Source organism: Tursiops truncatus, chromosome 15 (genome assembly GCF_011762595.2).
Source record: "Tursiops truncatus isolate mTurTru1 chromosome 15, mTurTru1.mat.Y, whole genome shotgun sequence".
Classification (NCBI taxonomy): Eukaryota; Metazoa; Chordata; class Mammalia; order Artiodactyla; family Delphinidae; genus Tursiops; species Tursiops truncatus.
In genome coordinates this window covers 12,546,957-12,569,712 of record NC_047048.1, presented here as the reverse complement: position 1 = coordinate 12,569,712, position 22,756 = coordinate 12,546,957, and the positions used below count along the sequence as shown (strand labels likewise).

The following is a 22,756-nucleotide window of genomic DNA, read 5'->3' as shown; positions in this document are numbered from 1 at the left end:
GTAACACAACATTGTAAATCAACTACACTCCAATAAAAATTAAAATAAATAAATAAAAAAGAGAAACGCCGCCAAAATCTAACTCCTCCCTTTCCCATTACTTTAGTTGAGATGCCCCTGTCACCTCTCACCCAGCCTATGATGACAACATTCTCTTTGGTCATCTGGACAAAGTTTCCCTTCCTTCCACCTCATCCTCTCACCACTACCAGAATTCTCTTCCAAAAAGCCAAATCTGGGACTTCCCTGGTGGTGCAGTGGTTAAGAATCCGCCTGTCAATGCAAGGGACATGGGTTCATGCCCCGGTCCAGGAAGATCCCACATGCCGCAGAGCAACTAAGCCCGTGCGCCACAACTACTGAGCCTGCGTACCACAACTACTGAAGCCTGCGCACCTAGAGCCCGTGCTCCGCAACAAGGGAAGCCACCACAATGAGAAGCCCGCGCACCGCAACAAGGAGTAGCCCCCGCTCACTGCAACTAGAGAAAGCCCACGTGCAGCAACGAAGACCCAACGCAGCCAAAAATAAATAAATAAAATAAATAAATTTATTAAAACAAACAAACAACAACAACAAAAAACAAAAAGTCAAATCTGATGTGTCATTTACCTACATAAAAGTACCCAGTGGGCTCCCATCTGGATCAAGTCTAAACCCTTATCTTGCCATACAAGGTCTGTTTATACGGAGCTTTTCATATCAACCTATGTTTATAGTCACGTATAGTCCCCCCACCCCCTACCATGAACCTTGCTCCATTATAAGCTTCTCTCCATATACCAAGACGTTCACACCTCTTCGCTTTTTGCAAATAATATCCCCATTTGCCTAGAGTCTGCACCATCCTTGCCACCTAGCAATCATCCACAACCATGTGTTTCAGCGAGATCTAAGTCAAATGCCTCCTCTCCTAGACAGCATGGTTCAGACGTCATGCTATTCCTCAGCGTGCACTGGGCTGGGGGGCAGGTTAATAATTCATCAAGGCACCTCACAGCTTTCTCTTCATTTAGACCCTCTATCTCTGAAGGCTTGTTATATCTTTGTCATCTCTCCACTCCTAGTTCCCAGGACAGTGCTTGGCTCGGCACATGGTGAGGGCTATGAACTATGAGCGAAAGGTGCTATGACTGGGCTTATTCACTTCCAATCTTTGGAGAATCATTTCAGCAAGGTCTCCTGTTATAGTTTAAGATGTCCCTCACTGGACACAAATTAGGTACTCTGGGATGACCATAATTCCTTTGGACGAGTAAGTTACATTTTGTAGCCTGGATAAGTAGTTTATTAACGGGCGTCTCAGTGACGTCAAAGACCGCTGCATCTCTCACGGGCTGTCTTACACTTGGGCGATAACTCATCATCTACTATATCTAAAGTATTAATGAATTCTGGGCTATTTTGAATACAGGTACACATGAATCCCTCCTCTATAAAATCCTGTGCTCTTCTATAACTTTTAATAGCTTAATTTAGGCAAGATCGACCCAAACCGTGCATGGCACTTAAGACAATTCTATGAAAATCTAGGTAACTATTGTATATAATTGAAAACACGTATTCATATTTCAGAGCCTGTGATCAGTATTAAGTGCTCACTTTGGATGATGGTCAAGGCAGCTTTGGCGGCTGGTAAGAAGGGCCTGTGAGCGCCTGACCCACCTGGTGGGAAGGTCAGGGTGTGCTTCACAGACACGTTGTTCTCGCCTGCCTTTCTGGGCCCTCTTCCCCCTCCATACAGACTTTCCGCCAGAGCAGCACTTTTGGACAACATGGCCCCTGTCTTTCTACCCACAGCTGCTTGATCCAGGCACGAGCACCTGACTTTCAGCTAGGTCCATCCACAGTCTTTCCAGAGAACCCGTCCCCAGAATGCAACCCAGCCCGACCCGATCAGAATCCTATCCTTGGATTTTAGTAACTGCAGTGGGAGAGGAGACAGTCTCTCTTCCACTGGCTGAAGCTGAAAGCTGCCACGCTCAGGAGGATGGTTCATGATTTCTACCAGTAGGAGAAACCAAGTCTCACAAATAGTCAACAGTAAAATGGGTTGCGCAGAAAGAAGAGCCGAGACAGGGAGGGTACTTCATCCCCTGTCCTGTGCTACTGAAGCCCAGCTGCAGAGCTCTGCCCTTCTGATGGCTTGGTTATTTCAGCACTTACTTGTATTCCTAAAAGTCTATACATTTCCCTATTTTTTAGTTTGAATTTAATTTCTATTATTCGAAACAAAAAAGAATCTTAAAAACAAAACAAAACCCTGCTAACATAAACACAGCCAAAGTTGTTCAATCTTAAGAGCTTTAAAATGAGCCAATGTCTTCATGAAGGCTCTTGTAGGAGTTCTGTGGTAAGTCTCTAAAATGTGGAAATCACGTATTTTATTTAGCTACAGAAGGTGATGAATCCTTTATACAATGAATAAATGCTCTGTCATTGATTTGTTGAGTAAACTGCATTTTTTTTTGCATTGTTTACTCGTCTTAAAGAGGGCCTAACTGCACACCATTAGAGGTTCGGGAAGCGGTAAGGGTACAGGTGTAACTCTACATAAACAAAGTAAGTAGTCCACACATGCTGCCGCGCTGTCTCTGGGGAACACATTATTCAGAATTATTGCTGTGTTCTAAACAGACCATCTGAGAGGGATAATCACTTTTCAGTGACTTGATCAATATTTTTGTTCTTCTCCTTTACTACTTGAGTGATTGGCTCTAGGGCCAGAGGAGAAAATCAGGTCAGTCCCCTGGACCTGCTGCCAACTAACAGGGAAGATCCCTGTGTGTGCCTGGGAGCCCAAGGAGGGGAGTGGGGTCAGGGAGCACGATTCTTAGGGCGATAACTTAATTTCAAATTTCTCAATGAGAAAAGCCATGTGTATCTATGGCTCTTCTGCTGCAGCATTTAAAAAATTGCCCTGAGGGTACAAGGTATAACTCATTTTATGTGTGGTTTATTGAATAAGTTCATGAATTTATGACCCCGCCACATATACAGCCAAGGGGAAGAGCAGCTTGGCCAGTCTGTCTGGGAGCGGGGACATCTCAAGCTCCAAAGAGAGAGGGATGATGGGGCCGGAGACGTGGAGAGAGGTCGTTCTACAGTGGAACAAAAGATAATGTCCACACTTGCAGGCTCGTGTGAACATTCTGGTGTCCAGCACTCAGGACCCACCGATATGGAATTTGTGATGATTCTACTCTGGCTGGCAGAGTGGGCCCCGATCTGCATCCCACTCATTACTGGGGGATGAGCCTAAACTGTCCTTTTAAGCACACGATTCAACGTAAGTTTATTAAGCCTTTCCAATAAGAATAAGAAAAAGGATGCTAAGCAACATGAAAGAACGAGGCATTTTGCCGGGCATTTTGCTTACCCTTAACCTAACAAAATCTATGCCTTTCAAGCACCTTAGAAGCACCGTTTGCATGCAAGTAATGTACTAACTGCAAATGGGACTTATTACTTAATTAAAGCTCATCACAGAGCATCTTTTTTGAGCAATATTTTGTTGGATGTTGGAATTACAACTGAAAGGGATAAAATGCTGTTTGAACATTTCCTTTTATTCCAACATATTACTATTCTCCCTGGCCTCTTCCTGTCAGTCCTCAGGCTTATCAGAATGTGGCACGAGGGAGAGCTTGGTGGTGAGGAGTGTTGCCTTGCAAGCCAGACACCCTGGCTCTGCCACCAACTGATGCAAGACTTTGGGCTCGTTATATAAGCTCCCCGTGACTCAGTTTCCTCATCTGTAAACTGGGGACAACACCAGCACCTACCTATTAGGGCTGTAGTGTGGATTACACAAGTCAATACACGTAAAGCACACATACACACTACTTAAGTAATAGTTATTATTATCTCTATATAGCATGCAACACTAGAAACCTTCTAAAATTTGAAGTCATTGAGATCTGGATAAAAGGTAAGAATCCCACCTCTGCCACCATTAGGATATTAGGTAATTTACCTCTTTGATCCTCCGTTTCCTTCTAAGTAAAAAGGGGTGATCGTGCCTATATTTTGGTGGGTTGGTGTGAAGACTGTATGAAATAATGTGTACAACGTCCCGGTCAACGTTTCTAACTGGGTTTATGAGACTATCAGGCTGCGTGGATGGACATGGATCCCATCACACGAGGACCCACGCTTCCTTCCTCTTGTCTGATCACAGGCAGACAAGGACAGTAACGATCAGCCCAAGGCTTGGCAGGGCCTGGCGCGCATTACCCTGGGCTCTCCTCGGAGAAGGAGCTGCTGCCAACCTACGCCTGGGGGTGAGGCATCAAGGAGAGGGAACAGGGTGCGGTGGGTACCGTGCTCGGCCCCTGCCTGTACGTACAAGGCAGCCATTCACCTGCCGGCTGGGGATGTCCAGAGACGCACACCTACAGCCTGGCTCCCCATAATTCTTTCCCTGGCTCCCTTCTCAGGGCATGAGGAGAGCAGCCCCTGCTCAGACAGCCTCCCCGCAGCACGTCTGTGCAGGAAGCCAGGGCCCTTGGGCTCCCTGTCAGACTGCCTGCCTGAAGCACACGCTGGAGCCAGGGAACTTGCCTGAGAAGGCAGTAAAATTTTAATGCACTCTGTAGCGTGGTCATGTCATACTCGGTTATGGCAAATAATCCCAGATGCCTGCAGAGGTAAAATGGAGCTGTAATGTGCTTGCCTCCTAACCCGAGCTGACAGCAATGATGTACGACTACCATTAGCGGAAAATATCACTTCAACTAACCCATGATCCAGCTCCGCTCAGGGTCACATTATCCATGAGGAACAAATTACACTCCCAAAGTAAATACAAATTTTCTACACGAAATGGGTACAAAAAAAGGGAAGGGGGTGATCCGTTCCCTTTGCCAGCACACTGCTGAGTGACACAGATGATAAAGGACAGGACAAATCACTGGCTGACAGAGTGCTGTGCTGTAATCAGCTCAGCCAGCACGCACTCCAGCCGATAAACACTATATTCTCCCCTTAGTGGCAAAGACATAATCTTGAACACAGAGACGGCTGCTTCGGGTATCTACCACCATTCGGGCTGCAGGAACACCCCCAATAGCGTTTGCCATCAGACAAGGAAAGGCCCTGTGATCCTGATGGATCCAGAGACCCTCTGCGGGGATGGGAGTCAGTGTCTAGGGGTGCGCAAGAGGGTTCTTGAGGCAGCAAAGAACACAGAGTGAAATCGCGTTGGGGGCGCAGTTCAGGAGCCGCGGTAACACCATGACCCTTCTCCTCTGTGCTGGTCACGGGAAGAAAACGGTCTGGAGAGATCGTACGAGATGCAAGAGGCTCTGGACCAGAAGGTCCAGCACTTCCCCACGTGCCTGGGTGACTGGGACAGGACCCTCTTCCTTTCTGGGACTCAGATAATCAACAAAGCAACTGCCAGGTACAGAACTAATACTTACAGGGCACCCACTGAAGTGTCAGACATATACGAGGTGTGGGGTGCTTGCTAGGAGCCAATGAGTTAAGAAGGTATTAAGTGTTGACACACAGACAGACACTAAAGGAAGACCGAGTGTCTTGACCAAACGTGGCCCAGGCTTGTCTGCGGGCTGACACAGCCTCCCTGTCATCACTCATGGTGGCCGACAAGCTGACACTGCCACTCACCTGTACGAGTAAAAACATATACCTTGTAGTTCTTGCCTCCTTACCTTGGACAACTGCTTCCCATGTTAAAAAAAAAAAAAAATCACATTTCAGAAGAGCTTGTACATCTGAGTTGTCAGTGGATCCAACTTGTATTTATCCAATGTTTATCGAGCAACTGTCACGTTTGGATTTTTAGAAGCTGGTGGGTTTGTGGGTGGATAGGTAGATACAATCCAGGTTTCCCGTAGCACAAGGAGGGCGCAGCACAGACAGGAAGGTGGAAAAGATTCTCAAATGGCACCTCTGGGCATACTCCAACTCATCCTCGTATATAGGGAAAAGAGCCCAGAGCCTGGAATCTTAAGACACTGTGTATCTCAGCTCCATTACCGCTCAGCTCTGAAGTTTCATTTCCTTTATTTGTAAAATGACATGTGCTTGAGAAGATAAAGTCCTTGAAAGGACCTATCATCGACTTTGGCACATTGCAGATGACGAACAGTGAAGTATCTAGGGATACACGTAGATTCCCACAATAAGCAAGCAGGTCATATAAAACAGCACATGTAAAAGTGTTCTGAATAACACAATGTTCTCTACAATGTAAAGTAGTGTTTCATCTTATTATTTTGTTATTATTATTGATCCTAATCGCATTTGTTCCCTGCCACTAACAAATGAGGAACATCTACATTTTTTTTAACCAAGAAATTAGGGAGTTGAAAAATCATTAAGGGTCCCAACGAGGAAAGATGAAGCCCAAACTGAGTGCCCTGGGTACCACAACCACCCATGCCAGGGGTTCCTGGTCAGTCCTTACTTCAAATGCTCCATTTCACTGTCTCAGTAAACATGCATATAATTGGCAGACTATGAACCACACCTGGGGTTGGAACAGCAGTGGAGAAAGCTACTCTGGTTAGTAGGTATACAGCCAGTACTTCTCAACATGACCCTCATGAGAACCAATAGGGAAAAGCTCTAGAAGGAGGCCAATTTAATCTTCTCAGTTGTAACTTTGGAAAAAAAAAAAGAAGAAATAATATTCATGTATTGAATTTGGGGACTTATGAAAGTACAAAGTTTGGCTAATTACGAATGCATTCTAATACAGAGATTTTATTATCTTTATCATACCTAGGTATGGCAAAGTTACAAGGAGTAATCACCATAATTATAGATCACCATCTGGAAGTTGCCAAGGGGGGATTAACTAAGACACTCACACCCACACACAAATACACATGTGCGTGACCAAAAAGAAATTCAGACATCTTTAAGGAGGACCAACATTCTCCAACCCAAATGCAGAGTAAGACAGCCTCTTCTGACAACCGAACAGCGGCCCAGGCCATACTTACTGACAAGCCGCCAGTTAAAGGCGTCACCAGTACTAACGCCTCTGCTCAGGACCCCCCTCTCGGGTGGCTCAGGATCCATGGTCCACTTCATGAGGCTGGAAGCCACCACCGCCACCTAACTCCTCCTTGGCTTTGCGACATTCCCTTCAGCTAAGCCATAAAATCCAAGCCAATGGCTCATTCTAAGGGAAAGCAGCTGATCTTTTCTCTGGGAACGTCGAATCATATATTCAATACTGGACGTTTCCAGAAGAATTCCTTTTATAGGTCAAATAACACTCATTATTAACTCACCAATCAAGTGAGTTCTTAAAACATTCTATGTCAACTAGTTCTTCACTAGCTCCCATGCTCTCCTAAATAATTTGGGTAATTGAGGAATAAGATTAAACTAACTGCTCTGCTGCCTATTGGCAAGTGCATGGTGACAGACCCAACAGAGTCAAGCAACTCTGTCAAGTCCATGTTGGTTCATCAGTAGGTACTTGAAAAAAAAAAAATAAGTGAGCTGTTGTGAATGACTAAATGAAAGAATCAACAAACAGGTAATGACCTTTGTTTAGACATTAGGCCCATAGTAAGTTTCCTTTAGTTACTTGAAAGAGTCAACACAGATGTGCCTGGACCCGTCCACACTATGTTTATTCACTGTTAGGAATCTGAGAGAGGTGAACGCATGGAGAAATTTTTTATATAATCTTCCTTCTACCTTGGCAAAGAGAAAATATACTCATGTACATTTCCCTCTGGGTCTGCTGTGTTGTTGGGGCCTAGGTAAATAGCTACATAGAAAATGAGGATATTCAAAGCTGCATCATTGACTCCAGCCCCATTTTATAGATGACAAAACTAAGGCTCAGCAACATTAGGTAATTTGTCCAAGGCCACACACTTGGTTAGTGAGAAATGATAAACCAGGTCTTCTGAGTGTCCTTCTCCATTACCCACCCAGGAGAACAAGGGAACATCCAGAACCCATTCCTCTCACTATTCATTCTAAGAAACAAGAGTTTAGCTGAAGATGTCTGACCAATTTCCAATAACTCAAGTATTCATTTTATTGATTTATATTTAATAATCTGAATATTTATATAAATAAATAAATGTATATACATACATGAAACCTGTGTCTTTTTCAGGTGCATGCCATGGTTGTAATGGACAGATATTCTACATGCACATTTAATGTGAGTGAAGCAACTTTTGGTTTGGCATGAAAACGCTACGATAGGACAAAGAGAAGAACTTAAGGAGAGGGTTTAAAATAATATGCAGTAGAAATTAAATCCAAGGATGGTATCAATAGGAATTTTTGGTGGATAGGATGGAATTAAGCCCACTGGAAACATGGCGATGTTGGAAGGACAATAAAGTGTCATTTTGACCCAGACCTAATCTTGGAGGTCGAGTGGATGGGCATCATGGGAGTCAGACATCCAAAACAGCCCTTGAAACTCACCCAAGAACTGCAGAAATTTCCCAATAAGGTGGGAAATTCATAAATGGCTTAGAAGTGTCTTATGAGAAAATAAAACTATAAAAGAAATTTGTTGGGAGCCCAGAAGATAAATCCTGGGATTGATATGAGGTGCACTCAGGTGTGAGTACCAGTTTTCTGAAGTTGTTTCACTTATCCCCTCCATTGGGAGATGAGTATCCAAAAAAGGAAACGCAAATTTTGCAAAACAATGAACATTACTGAACATTAGGGACATAAAGACCAGAACTTGGGTCCCTACTCTTCTCCTGGGCAATGCTTGTACGCTTTGCTGCTATGAAACTGGAAGGGAGGAGAAAATTCCTTTCTCTATCTGCAGTGTAGGACAGCATCTCTAAGCTGTCTCCTGATCAGAGCACGTCCTGTTTCAAAACCAAGGATGCGGGTTCTACAAGCAACAACGAAGGCCTTCTGAGTTTGTGGAATGTTGCTGAGGGTGCATAATTTTTACCAAGTGTGAAACGTGGCCGATCGAGGGATGGGGCTCTTCCACTATAAGCACAAGCCGCATGCCCCGTCTTTAGTTTGACAACTCAGCAGTTTCTCAGTCCTTCAGGAGCCAAGTTAGGCATGTGGTTTGTGTTGAATTAGGAACACAAGCCTCTGTTGGTTTTTCTGCTGCTTTTCTTAGAAACTGCCCCCTTCTCACACAAGTGAATACAAAATGATCAAACACAACAAAGTTAGCTTGAATTAAAAAATTAGAATGCATCAGAAAGTGTTTGCATGTTAAGGGAGAGGGAGCTGACGTGGGAACTCTGTGGTTCTGCATCTGCAGTTAGCCAGTGTCCCAGCAGGCTGTCCTGGGTACTGGTGAGCAAGACACGGGGACCAAGCAACCTCCTCCAGGTGGTCATTCCAATCATTAATCAGGAGTAGTGTTAAAATCTTCATGAGGGGGGCTTCCCTGGTGGCGCAGTGGTTGGGGGTCCGCCTGCTGATGCAGGGGACACGGGTTCGTGTCCCGGTCCGGGAGGATCCCACATGCCGCGGAGCGGCTGGGCCCGTGAGCCATGGCCGCTGAGCCTGCACGTCTGGAGCCTGTGCTCTGTGACGGGAGAGGCCACGGCGGTGGGAGGCCCGCGTACCGAAAAAAAAAAATCATGAGGGACAGGAGAACGGCTCATATCTATGAAGAGGTTGTGTGTGTCTGTGTACTGCATGCAGTATACACCACACATCTACAAACATAAGCATGTGGGGTGCGCGAACACACACGACATCTCTATAGCTTTCAGGACTTTCTCTTGGGCTGTCAAAATGTTAGAAGCATTAAACAGAGGAAAGTAAATGCTTCTCTTTGACATCTGTAAAAAGGCAGTAGTGCTCAAAACCAGTTGTATAAAAATTATCAGGAAGCTTTTAAAAAAATACAGATGCTGTGGCCCCCACCCCAGATAGACTGCATCAGACCCTCTCTCCTGTGCTGGGTATCTGGGAACTGACAGTGTTTGGCTTGTGGGACGAGGGCTGTACAACCCACTTCATCACCATCTGATCCCCCCAGGCCGGCGTGCTTGCTCTTGACTCCAGGTTGCGCCCAAAGGAAAGCCTGGTGTTTGGGGTAAGGAATTTAAAAAATCATCGTTTGGGGACCCTTCCAACTTTCACAACACTTCCGTTCAGCTTGTGTCAGGAAGAAGTGCCCTAGGGGATGAAGGCTGAGCCCTGGGTTCCAGTGGGAAAAAAAAAAAAAATCACACCTCTTATCCTCTGGCAGGTTTTCTGGCAAATCCTGAGCTTTTGGAAGAGAAAGATAGCCTCCCTCCTTCCCCAAGCGATTCTCCCCCCCTGCGCTCCAAGGAAAACTAGTGAAAGTTAACATTTACAGAGCACTTACTACGGACCGGGCACTGAGCCAATTTCATTATTACAAAACTCTAGGTGGAGCTGTTGTTACCCCCATTTGGCAGATGAGAGAACCAAGGCTTGTCCATGGCTCCAGGACAGTAAGGGACCGTCAGAAACAAGCCCAGGCCATCAGACTCGGAGGCCCAAGTGCTTGACCACTGGCCGCTACACCTTCCAACCAGCTCTGTCATGTGGCCCACAAAATACACAGGGAGAGGGTAAATGGAAAGAGAATTATTTTTCATCTCCACATTGATTTCATAACCAAACGGGGGGTGTTTCTTAGCACAATAGGCTGCTGCCAGTGGTAGAGAAAGAGAGGAAACAAGAGAAAATAGAGGCCAAATATGTGGAAATATGCGTGTTGCCTCTTTGTTCTCATGATACCAATTCATTTCCAGTGGGGGATTGGAATAATTGCTTAACTTGGGTGATTAAGGTGTCAAGTGCTGCCTCTTTTCTTCGCACTAACTGCAAAGATGAACAGTCCCACATCTAAGACGCAGTGTTTCCAGCCTTCTCTAATCTTCCACCCAATTTGTACAAAAGTCCTCCAGGTCTGCTGACATCAACGTGAGATGTATTCACGTGGCTGTGAGGGGCGGGTAAGGGATGCTTGCCCAGTGTCTCATCAAGCCTCTTCCATGTATAAGAATGCCTCCTGCACTTACGGAAAGCTCTGCTTTTCTAGCCCCTTTCGCAGTCCCTTCCACGTTAATTAGTAAGGGTATCATTTTATAAATTACAGCTTCGTATCAGAGGAAAGCAGAGTTTATCCTAATTCAGTCAGCTGTGTGAAATACAGTACCCTAACTTTAGACCGCCAGTTCTGCAGATCCCTACAGAGTAAGAGAATGACAGGTCTTCCTGAGAGAAATCCCAGCGGGTCCTTGCAAGTCTCACTTTTGCCTCTGACAGCATCCCTGGCGGGGTTGCTGAAGGCATCCCGGGACACGGAGTGGCATCTTTTCCACCACTAGCAATTCAGATTTGAATGCGAATCCTCCAAGCAGCACATGAAAGCAGCCCAGGTTAGTCTGGGGCTCTGAGGGGGGCCCAGGCAAGAGGCTCCGGCACAGGGGAGGCTGACAGGGGCCCAGGCTCCGGCTCGGAGGAGAAGTCTGGGAGGGTAGTGTTAAAGTCGATGATAAACACCAGACAATCTCAGTCCAAAAGGGGAAGCCTGACAGTCTTAACTGTAACAGGGCCAAGCAGGCACGACTGCAATTACAGAGTCTTGACTGTTCCTGCCGGGAGCCCTCTGGAGGAGAGCCGGGTGGCAGGGCAGGGACAGATGATGTGAGTGCCGCTGTGAAGCAGCTCCCGAGTAAGAAGAAGAGGACCTGCAGGGCCACCACAGTCCACAGGAAAAGCAACTGGGGTGTCCGAGGCAGGAAATGCACACATGTCAGAGGACCACTCCCAACGGCCCTCTGTGCCCCGTCATCACCCCTCCCGCGGACTTGCCTACGGACATCTTATTCTCCTTTGTTGTCCTGAAATCACCGCGAACTCAGAGCTGTGGGTGCTGGCTACCTTCCCACTGCCCATTCCTCTGGGCCGACACTTCGCTGCTTCCCACACTCAGAGGCGAAAACCTGGGCGGCAAAGACTTGGGGACTCAGATCCCAGCAAACAACTAGTTGTGGTGCTCTCAGGATGTAGGAAACACCTTGGCCCCCAGACACCCCTGAAAACCACAGGCGGCGCTGATAGTTCTCGACATTACCAGAGTTAGCGATCATCTAGACAGGGGCTGCTAGACACCTGAAGAGAGTCTGAGGCAACCGGACTGGGACTCGGTCCAGGCATCAGGACTCGTACAGCTCCCGGGGCATTTGCAAGCGCAGTCTAGGTTGACACTGCTGATCAGGACACCTAGGTGGAGCACAAAACTGAACGTCCTTGCCGCCTTCTGCCACTGCTGGAGACGGTGACACTTCCTGAAGTCACACTGCCTTTTAAGGAAGGAAGTTGTGCTTGGCTGTGAAACCTCGAGGAAGCCTCGTCCCCTTGGAGAAGTACCACTCACTTGGAAAAGGGAGATCAACGATCACCTGGAAAAGATCTCCAGCAGTGGCCGGAAGTACCAGTCCCTCCCCGGATGCCTGCGACGCCTGACGGAACGAGATGACTACCGCCCTGTGGGATGTGGCCCGGACGGCTCTGGGGGCCAGTGAGCTCGCTTGAATGCTGAGCCCCTACGTGCCTCTGGCACCCACGACCCACTGGCTGCCTGAGGCACTGGGGGACCGACTTCCAAGGAGCTAGGACTCCTGGGGGCTGGAGAAAGGAAGCTCCTACTTGTCAGTTAAACAAAAGAATAATCCACAGCCCCCTTTCCAGTGTGTACGTTCACTGTCATCCAACAGCCCATTACCATGTCACAGCGCGGCGCACCCTTCCGTAGGTCACTTTGTTTAAAATGACATGGATAATGCACATGTCAGCAAGCTGACAGTCCTAGCCGTTCTTCAGAGATAAAAACCTCAAGGCGAGAGCCTGCTCTTATCTCGGGGACATGCATTGGTCTATCATCCAAGTCAGGCAGAACATGATTTCTCCAGAGAGCACTTTTTTCATTTCCTGATTTTAAGGAAATCAAATAAGCACCATTTGTCTTCATCTGAATATGCTTGACCTGCTCAAATGATGATGTCTCGCATTTTATAACGGGCTACATATGCTGAATTCAAATTAACGACAGCACAGAACAAGAGCCTTTAGATCTCTCTTGGAGGCTGGCAGCAGAGAAGGAGGGAGAATTCTAGGCTTGACGGAAAGATCCTACCAAATACTAACCACAGGATTCTGAGTCAAATCCGCCAGCACGTAGGAGGTGAGAGTCAGAGAACAGGGCTCAGGAAAGCCAGCTGTGCGGGACAGATCCAGAAGCTGGGGACGGGAGGACTGGTACCTCCCTCCTGGTGCCAAGCAATATAGAAACCACGGTATTCAGGTAACTCTTTTCAAAATACATAGAGTGGGAATAAAATTGGAAAGAAATTTGGTTGGGGGGTTGGGACAGCTAGAAAGAAAGACCAAACAAACAATGCCTTTGCCTCAGGCAGCAGAACGTTCACTTTACCAGGTTGTGATCCTATCTTCTGGAAGCCCCCAAATCGAGCTCCTTTTCTTGATCCGTGTCGAACTGGATACAAAGAGGCTGGTGGCCATCAGCCTTGAAACAGAGCATGTACCTGCTGGAAGGAGTGCCCTCCCCCCGACCACCCACCTGGACGAGGAGAGAGTGGTTCCCACCTGACAGCCCTGGCCCACCTCTCCCCGCATGAAGACACTCCTAGAAACAAACGATTAACATTTCTATCAAGAAGACCAAAATGTACAGAAAAGCAGGAAGAAGCATATGGGTCAGAAAAGACATGCAGGAACGACATTATAAATACATACATACTAGCAGGTTTAATGTTCCAATCAAGGATAAAACAAGAAAAATCAGATGGCTATTAAAATAAACAATTTCCTCTTTTAAAAGCTTCTATAAAGTGAAAACATAGTGTCACATATACGCAACATTAAAGGGCTTACTTTTAAAAAGTGGGGTTCACAAATTCAATGTTATTTCTTATCACAGGCAATGTCACTGTGTGAATAAAGCCTGTCTCTGCAGAAGAGAGGTGCTGCCAACATGCAGCTGGCATCCCCCGCCCTGAGGCCGTGAGAGGGAGACGCGGTGTTCATGGTGCTTGTGTACTATGCCCACAGTGGGGGGATGAAGGGGGGCTTACCTTCTCTTCTTGGTCACTATCGCTGTCACACTGAAAAGGAAGACAAGAGAAGAAGCATTAGTGCAAAAATCGAGTATGTTTTTGCTATTGCTACTGAAAAAAAAAAGCAAGACAAGTAAAGGAAATAGGAAACATTGTCTGAGCTAAAAAGTTTCTTCAGCTCAAGTGCTGTAAACAGAAACAGAAGCAAAATGCCGAGAAGTTGTTCTGTTGAATTCATCTGATGCCGGTGCTCCGTGGCTCGTTCTGTGGTCAGTTGGTCACACCAGTGAGCACCCCCTGCTGCACGGCGGAGCCAACTGGGCCATGAGATTAAGGTAAATCAAGATTATTCAATGGGATTCAGAGCGAAATCAATTTCTTAATGGAGATGTTCTACCTTCAGCTAATGTGAACGGAGCGCTCTCTCTCTCCTGGTGCTTTTCTAGAGGAAAAGAGGTAAACCTTTGGGCACTTCATTCTCTCATCTGGGCTTTGAAAGAAACAGAACACGTTCAGCAAGGCTCACCATTTGTGATCGCCCAGAGAAAAGAGGGAATATTCTCTATTAAAAACATGTCAAGAACAAGAGGTCAGGGTAACAAATCAATGATATGGGCAAAAAAGAAAAAAAAAGTTTTAGGGCAGGAGACTCACACCGTATCTAACAGATTCCAAATTCCAACTGTTGACTTCGGTTTCAGAAGACCAGAGAATGATAGTTAACTCAAAGCTTTGGGTTCCTCATTAGAAGGAAAGGAAAAAAAAAAAGAACACAAATTTTATTAAAAACCAAGAGTGTTTTGTTATCTAATATTTGATTTTTTTTTTCTTTTTTAGGTCCTCTCTCTACTCTTCCCAGTTTTGTATCTTTGGGCCAAGTATGTCCACCCAGCTAAGCTTATTTCCTTATTTTTCAAAGAAAATAATGATGTTGGGTGAGATTGTCATTAAGATGACAAATTAATTCCTCCAATAATATGTGTTGAAAGCTTAAGCCTTATGACAGGCTATAAGGAAAATGGAATCAAAGATTCTGCTCTCATGGAATTAACAGACTTAATATTAGTTAATAGAGTTTAACAGACTGAGACCTAAATGATTTCAACAGAGAAGCAAGTTCTGTAATAGTAACTAGTATTTGTGAGCGCTTACTGTGTGCTATATACCATGCTAAGCATTTTACCTCCATTATTTTATGTAGTCTTCCACAGATCCCATAAAGTGAGTCTTACCATCCCCACTTCAGAAGCGAGACAACTGAAGCACAGAGAGATGACGTAACTTGCGAGAGTCACGAGAGTACGCAGCAATCGTAAAACTAAACTTGAACTCAAACCAAATGTGAGTCTGCAGCTTGCCCCCTTCACCATCACAGGACACTTCCTCTTGAGGATGAAGTTTAAACTCCTTCAAGTGGCATTCAAGGCCCCGGGCAGATAGCCCCCAAACCACTTTTCACACCGCCTGTTTCCAGTATTTGATTTTTAAAAAGCGGGTGTGTTCTGTCAGAGTAAACACTCAGCATGTGAATACATCCATTCGTTCACGCAGCAGCCCTTGATGAGCGCCGCAAGCTGCTCAGACATTCAGTCAAGACGCAGCACTGGTCCCTGAGCAGCTTTCAGTGTCACAGTCGAGGTACCCAGTGTGACGTGATCAGAGATATACCTACTCCGTGAGGATGAATCTTCCGTGGGGTGGAGGAGAGATGGTGTGCCGTGGGGAAAGGCCCAGGTCACGGGGAGGCCGGGTTGGCAGCCCTTATAGTGTCTAGACCAGCACGGTGCATGGCTTGAGAAAGGGCAGAACAGATGGCGGAGGAGCTCTGAGGGGAGAACCAACAGGGCTTGATAATACATGGATGTGGGAAGCAAGTAGGAGGGGCGAGTTTACGACGATGCCAAGGTTCTTTAGCGTGGCCACCTGGACAAGGGAGCTGATGCAGCTATGAACAGAAACAGGAAATACATGTGCTCATACGGCAGCCACTGCTGGCTCCACACCCACAGCCATTCACAACCCCCTTCTCCCTAGTCTGTACCTTCTCCTGACATTTCGAGATCGAAAAAGCCAGATATTCTCTGTTTCCCAGCTTTCCTTGCAGCTAAGGGTGGCCGTAAGACCCACTTTTGGGACTTGAGGAAATGTCTGCTGAAGGTTCTGGAAAACCCCTTTCTCCTCAAAAAAAAGGAGAAAAGCAGGAAGCACTGCCTCTTTCCTCTGAACATCCCTGCATGAGGATGTGATGTCCAGATCTGTGGCAGCCATCTTGCAAAAATGAAGCCAAAGGCTGAAGTACAAAAACAAGGGAAGAAAAATCCTGGCACAAGTGAGACACGTGAACCAGCCTCAGAGCAGCCTGCCTCCCGACTTTTTCGTTCAGACAACAGTAAGTCACCTTATTGTTTAAACCACCATTAGGGTGTTTTCAGTGCAAAGTAACAAAACCCCCATCCAAATGGACATCTTGCTGTATTAAGATTCAATTTGGGGGCTACTTCTTTCCAGCCTAAGCTGTCTGTACAATCAGCATCAGGAACTCACACAGCAACCTCATGGCCTGGAGAGCTGTAACATTTTCTGCTCTTCCTACTGGTTCCTCAATACCACGGGTTTATCAGAGGTTTGGTGACAGTGCTTTAACCACTGCATTGTCTTCAACCAGGCTCCCAACCTCGGATCGTCTTAACTTACTTTCTTCTGCCTGATGAGCGATTGCTCTGTTACAATAAGTCAGGCCAGCTGAGAAAGAAAATGGGTGAGATGAAGACCCTGAAGGCCTCCAACAGCAGACGGATGAAGAGCAGCCGTTCTCCTGACTGTGTAGTTTCTCCACTGCCTTGAATTAACTTGAGGTTCCCAAGTTCCGGCACATTTTCAAGAGTGACAAAGCATGAATCAGGAGGGGTGTGCAAGAGAAAAGAGGATGTTGCCAGGCAGGCTCATTTCCCCAGATGTTCACAGCCCGCCTTGTGCGGTACTCAATGGCAGCTGAAGGCCGAGGCAGAGGATTTGCCCGCACCCCCAAGGACTGGTGTGCAGGGGCTAGAAGGAGTGGGGAGGACAGCAGGGGCAAAGAATCACCACTGTCCACGCCCCTCCCCCCACCCGAACAGCGGGATGGCCCTGGGAATGGTTATTTCTATCAAAGTGTCGAGCTTCCTGCTCTCCAACAGTCCAGTTCTAATTTCAAGGTCCACTTAATTCTGCATCAAGTAATTACTGATATACCCAGAAGCACCTTGTCTCCAGAGTTAAGCATATGGTGAAGAACTGAGACCTACTGGTACCCATCATGGAAGCAGCACGGATGCCAAGCCGATTAAAAATGCTCAGGCTCCCCACGCAACATGCCGGGTGAGTGACAGCCCCTCGACAAGGCCAGTCACAGAGTCTGCCAAAACAGTCTGTGCTGCGCTGGGGCCCACATGGCGCGCTGAGAAAACAGTTCCATTTCTGGTATTAAATTCCCATACTGACCCGAGGACTTTGCCGTGAGCTCAGCAGGAACGCACCATCCAATTTACAGCTCCGCTCTCTGGAGCCTCGAGTGCCAGCCCCTGGCAGAGACGAATGATGGTCAACCCCTCCAGCTCATAAATTATGCAAAGGCAATAAAGGCACTCAGCAAACAGCGCCCAACGTTTGCCTAGCCTGGCTTCTAACACGCTCTGCAAAAGCCAGAAGCTCGACACATACAAGAGGTCTATTCCACTCATAAAGGGGGTTTGTTGACAACCCCAGACGGAAAGCGAGCCACAGTCCTAAGGAGTCTTTCTGCTTCGCTGGCAGAGGTTTACGGGCCTGCTTTATGAAAGAGGGAGGCTGTTTTATGGGGTCGGTGTGGGTAAAATTCATGGTCTCAAATTCACATTTAATACACTGTACGGCTTTCACACCCCAAGTTCAATACGTTGTGGATTTCTGGCCAAATGATTCTTGGTCTTGAAAGGTTAAAAGAAGAAGTGTCTGCTCCTCACTCCCTAGACACCCACCCAATTTATGAGAGCTCACACACAGCCACCTCCTGAGTCAGGTCTATGTTCTGCATGAGGCCCGGAAATGGAAAAGGCATGTCAAATGCAGAAACGGGGTCCCAGCTGATTTGACCATTTTAAGCATTTTGACATCGGGGTCCTGTATTGGTTTATTAGCACACAGGTTGCACGCTAACGACCGGCTTGACATGACAGAGTACTCTCCAGGACTAGATTTCAAAGCCCTTTGTGAACAGCTGAAAATATTTTCCTCCGTTTTAAAAGCCGGACAGGGAAGAATTCTCGATCACTCAGCCTTCACACAAAGACATGACCCCCAACCCACCAAAGACAAGAGAGGGAAAGAGGAGGCATGAAATCCAAGCCACATGCCTCGAATGCAGAATCAGAAAGAGACCAGCTCCTAACCTGAGTACCTCCGGTCATTCCAACCCCTCACACTTAACTTCCTCTCCACCTCCTCTTCCCTCTAGTTTCCCAAATTAGAACTAAACCTTTGAAGGTAACTTCTTCCTTTCCCAGACAAGCCCCACCTCTTAAACTGTGTAAATAACCAACCAACCCCCTCCCCAATATCTTCTCCTTTTGAAAATTAATACGTACGTATTAAATAGATTTAAAAAAATCACCCATCAGCCTACCATCTACAAATAAACACTGTTAACACATTCGTATAATTCGTTCCTGTCTTTCCTCCATTCCCTACATCCTTCACTCACAAATGTCTTTCCTCCATTCCCTACATCCTTCACTCACAAATGTCTTTCCTCCATTCCCTACATCCTTCACTCACAAATGTTAAGAAATGAAAATAAGGTCCTAGTATTTGGTAACCTGCTTTGCTTTTACCTAATATGTCAAATATCTTAGTTGAATGAGTAATATTTGCCAGTAGCATCACATTTTTTAAAAGGCTGCACTGTAATCCACTGTAATGGATTGTAAATAACTAGTAAAAAAATTCCCTAGTGCTGGAAATTTGGCATGTTTCCATTGAACATGCTGGAATTTTTCCCTTGTACACATTCACCAATATTGCTCTTTCCTAGTATCTGTTCACAGCCCTCCCTTTTCTGCATATTCTTTAACGTCATTGTTTCCCTAGAGTTGCATTTGCAGGTCTATCGTTTCTATATGATTTCCACGGGAGTCCTTAAAGATTCCCTTGGTTCCAGCTACCATGTATATGTTGAGACTAAAAAAAATGTCTATGCCTACCATTTGCCAGCTATGTGACTTTGAGAAAGTTATTTAAACTCTCTGAGTTTCAGTTTACTTATCTGTAAAGTGTGGGTAATAATGGCATTTCCCTCCTAAGGAGATGAGAATAAAATGAGTTAATACATGTAAACAACTTAGACATAGTACAGAGGAAGTGTAGACAATTAATGTTAACCAGCACTAACAGATGTTTTTGTTTGCTATACCCCCTTCCTGAAGCCCTATAAACACCTCAGGCTCAAGTATCCATCTAAATCCAGACGCACCATCTTCTACTCACCCCACACCTGCCCCCTCCCGTGCTGTTCCTGGTAATGACGTCACCGTGCAATCACTCAACTGCCCGAGTGAAGAGTCTTGTCAGCCTCCTTGATTCCGTTCTTGAGCAGATCTATCTTTCTCTCTCACCCCACATTACTGATTCAACTTTCTAAATCCTCTCCATCTTCATGGCCATGGCCGCTGCTTTAGTTCAGGCTTTTATTTTATCATTACAAGAGGCTAATGACTGCTTTCCAGGGCCTATAGTCTCTTTCGTTTCTAATCCAAGTCCTTACTGACTGGAGTGGATTTCCTAAATTCCAATTTGATCATGACACTTCCCATGGCCGAGAGGGCAATGAAAACTCTTCACGCTGTTTCCAACTCTCCCACTCCCCACTGCTCCTCCAACACAGTGCTTCTCGGACTTTCTTTGGAGAAGGACCGTTTGTTTTTGTTCTAATTTCCAATACGTTTTAGACCAATACTTTGTAAGATATAATAAAAAATAAATTGCTAGAAAAATGAAAAAGCAAAGACACGTAAACATATGTTACTGTTAGATTTAAGAGATACAAAATTATTCTACTGAATTGCTATAAAAGTTCCCAAATGCTTACTCTCAAGTGCTATACTAACCTCACAGTGGATTAGTTACAAACAGCTCACAGACTGGCCTTGGTCTGCATCCACTCTTTGAGTGGTATCACCCTAACACAACCCTTGCTCCAGTCACACCCCAGCACACTCGGTCACACCCTCTGGCCCTTCCATCTTTGCACTTAACAATGCCCTCTGCCTGGAATTCTATTCTTCCAAGTTTCTACCTAAAAACTTGTAATTTACCTTTAAAAACAGAGTTTCCTCTGAATCTTCCAATACTCTTCCTAGAATTTAAGGATTCTTAGAGGGCTTCCCTGGTGGCGCAGTGGTTGGGAATCCACGTGTCAATGCAGGGGACACAGGTTCGAACCCTGGTGCAGGAAGATCCCACATGCCGAGGAGCAACTAAACCCGTGTGCCACCACTACTGAGCCTGTGCTCTAGAGCCTGTGAGCCACAACTACTGAAGCCCGTGAGCCACAACTACTGAAGCCCGTGTGCCTAGAGCCTGTGCTCCGCAACGAGAGAGGCAACCGCAATGAGAGGCCCGTGCATTGCAAAGAAGAGTAGCCCCTGCTCGCCCCAACTAGAGAAAGCCTGCACGTAGCAACCAAGACCCAATGCAGCCAAAAAAGAAAAAGGAATTCTTAGAATTCCAGTACTCTTCTTAGAATTAACCGCTTCTGTCTCCATCCCTTACAAAACTGTATTTTCACTGTTGGCCACAACAGTCTCCCCTGCTACAGCGTGCGCTCTGTGTAGGTAAAGGGCAGTGCCTGTTCATCTTTCTCCAGGCCTCGAGATACAGCAGATGCTCAATCATATTGACAGATCCCTCTCACTCATCTTAAGAATTCCTGATTTCATGCAGCATAAGCAAACTATGATTTAAAAGACAAGTAATTCCAAAGAAAGAAGGCACAGGAAACACTAACTGCTTAATACAATGGGATGTATGTCTGAACACAATGGGCAGACCTAAAATTATTTGCAGAACCAAAGGAGTTGGGGCCCAGAAGAAAATATCTTCCATTAAAAGGCCCAGACAAGACATAATTAGGATTTTATTGTACTTCTTCAAAAGCAAACATTTCTCATTTCCATTTGGGAATCTCAACATCTGTGTTTTAAGGCTCCGATACGTATAGAAATAAGCTAAGGTCTGTGACACCTCTCTGCCTCACTCGGAATGAGGGAACGAGATGGAATTCCAGGGACCTTGTGATGGAATGCATTCTTAAGCAGAAAGTGGCAATCATTGAATATATCACACACAATGACATTGAGGAGGGCACTGCTCCCTATTCTGCTCAATGGACCTTGCTGGAACAGTTATTTCGTATCTCAAATCCATTTATCATCGCCACCAAAGATGTCAGGGCTGAACACCATGGCTGAACAAAGTTATTTTATTCTTCTTTCTGCCTAAAGGAAATGAGAGGAAAATGAGGGAGAACCCCAACTTGTAAACTATAGCACCTAACATCAAGTACAATTTCACTTTGCCAGTGACAAAATGAATCGATTCCCCTTTGGGGCAGGCGGTTTCCCTAAGATGGTAAAGACATCCCTCATCACCTGAAAGCAATTTCAGAAGAAGCCACCTGCAGAAAACATGACACTTACTTTCTTATTTAAAGAAGTGAGGTAGCAGCATGGTGACTAAAAACATGTACACCACCATCTTCTTATCTGCCCAGTTCCTTGTACATGCAAAAACCGGGCAGTATTTTGTACCACATATGGCAACTCTGATGCTGTCTGTCTTTTATCACTCCACAAAGCCCTCCTTTCACATTGTTTTTTTTTAATTAATTTATTTTTTATTTTTGGCTGCATTGGGTCTGGGCTTTCTCTAGTTGCAGTGAGCGGGGGCTACTCTTCGTTGCGGTGTGTGGGTTTCTCTTGTTGTGGAGCACGGGCTCTAGGCGAGCAGGCTTCAGTAGTTGTGACTCGCGGGCTCTAGAGCGCAGGCTCAGTAGTTGTGGTGCACAGGCTTAGTTGCTCCACGACATGTGGGCTCTTCCCAGACCAGGGCTCGAACCTGTGTCCCCTGCGTTGGCAGGCAGATTCTTAACCGCTGCGCCACCAGAGAAGTCCCTCACATTGTTTACGTTGTTCTCATACTGGCTTTGGACTGTAAGTGAAATTTAAAGCTATTGGGGCCCTAGAAATAAAAAGAATATTTTAACTCTGAAAATGGTTTGGGTTTTCTCACTGTAAAATGATGTCATTGGTTCCTCTTCCCCTGTATTTCCACAATAACTACGTCTTATCAAATAAAATAGCTCAAAAAAAAATGAAAGTAGGGGACTTCCCTAGCGGTCCAGTGGTTAAGACTTTGCCTTCCAATGCAGGGGGTGCGGGTTCGATCCCTGGTCGGGGAGCTAAGATCCCACATGCCTCATGGCCAAAAATACAAAACATAAAACAGAAGCAATATTGTAACAAATTCTATAAAGACTTTAAAAATGGTCCACATCAAAAAACTCTTTAGGGCTTCCCTGGTGGCGCAGTGGCTGGGAATCTGCCTGCCAATGCAGGGGACATGGGTTCGAGCCCTGGTCTGGGAAGATCCCACATGCCGCGGAGCAACTGGGCCCGTGAGCCACAACTACC

General features: G+C 46.0%; 1 protein-coding gene across 8 annotated transcripts in view; it reads right to left on the bottom strand.

The window, feature by feature from the left end:
* AUTS2 (activator of transcription and developmental regulator AUTS2) overlaps positions 1-22,756 on the bottom strand; it is a 1,117,278-nt gene that overhangs the window by 307,830 nt on the left and 786,692 nt on the right. For all 8 annotated transcript variants that reach the window (XM_073792031.1, XM_033839891.2, XM_073792029.1 and 5 more), the window contains one exon: positions 14,073-14,102. In XM_073792031.1, the coding sequence (XP_073648132.1) occupies positions 14,073-14,102 (30 nt within the window). The remainder of the gene's footprint in view (positions 1-14,072; positions 14,103-22,756) is intronic.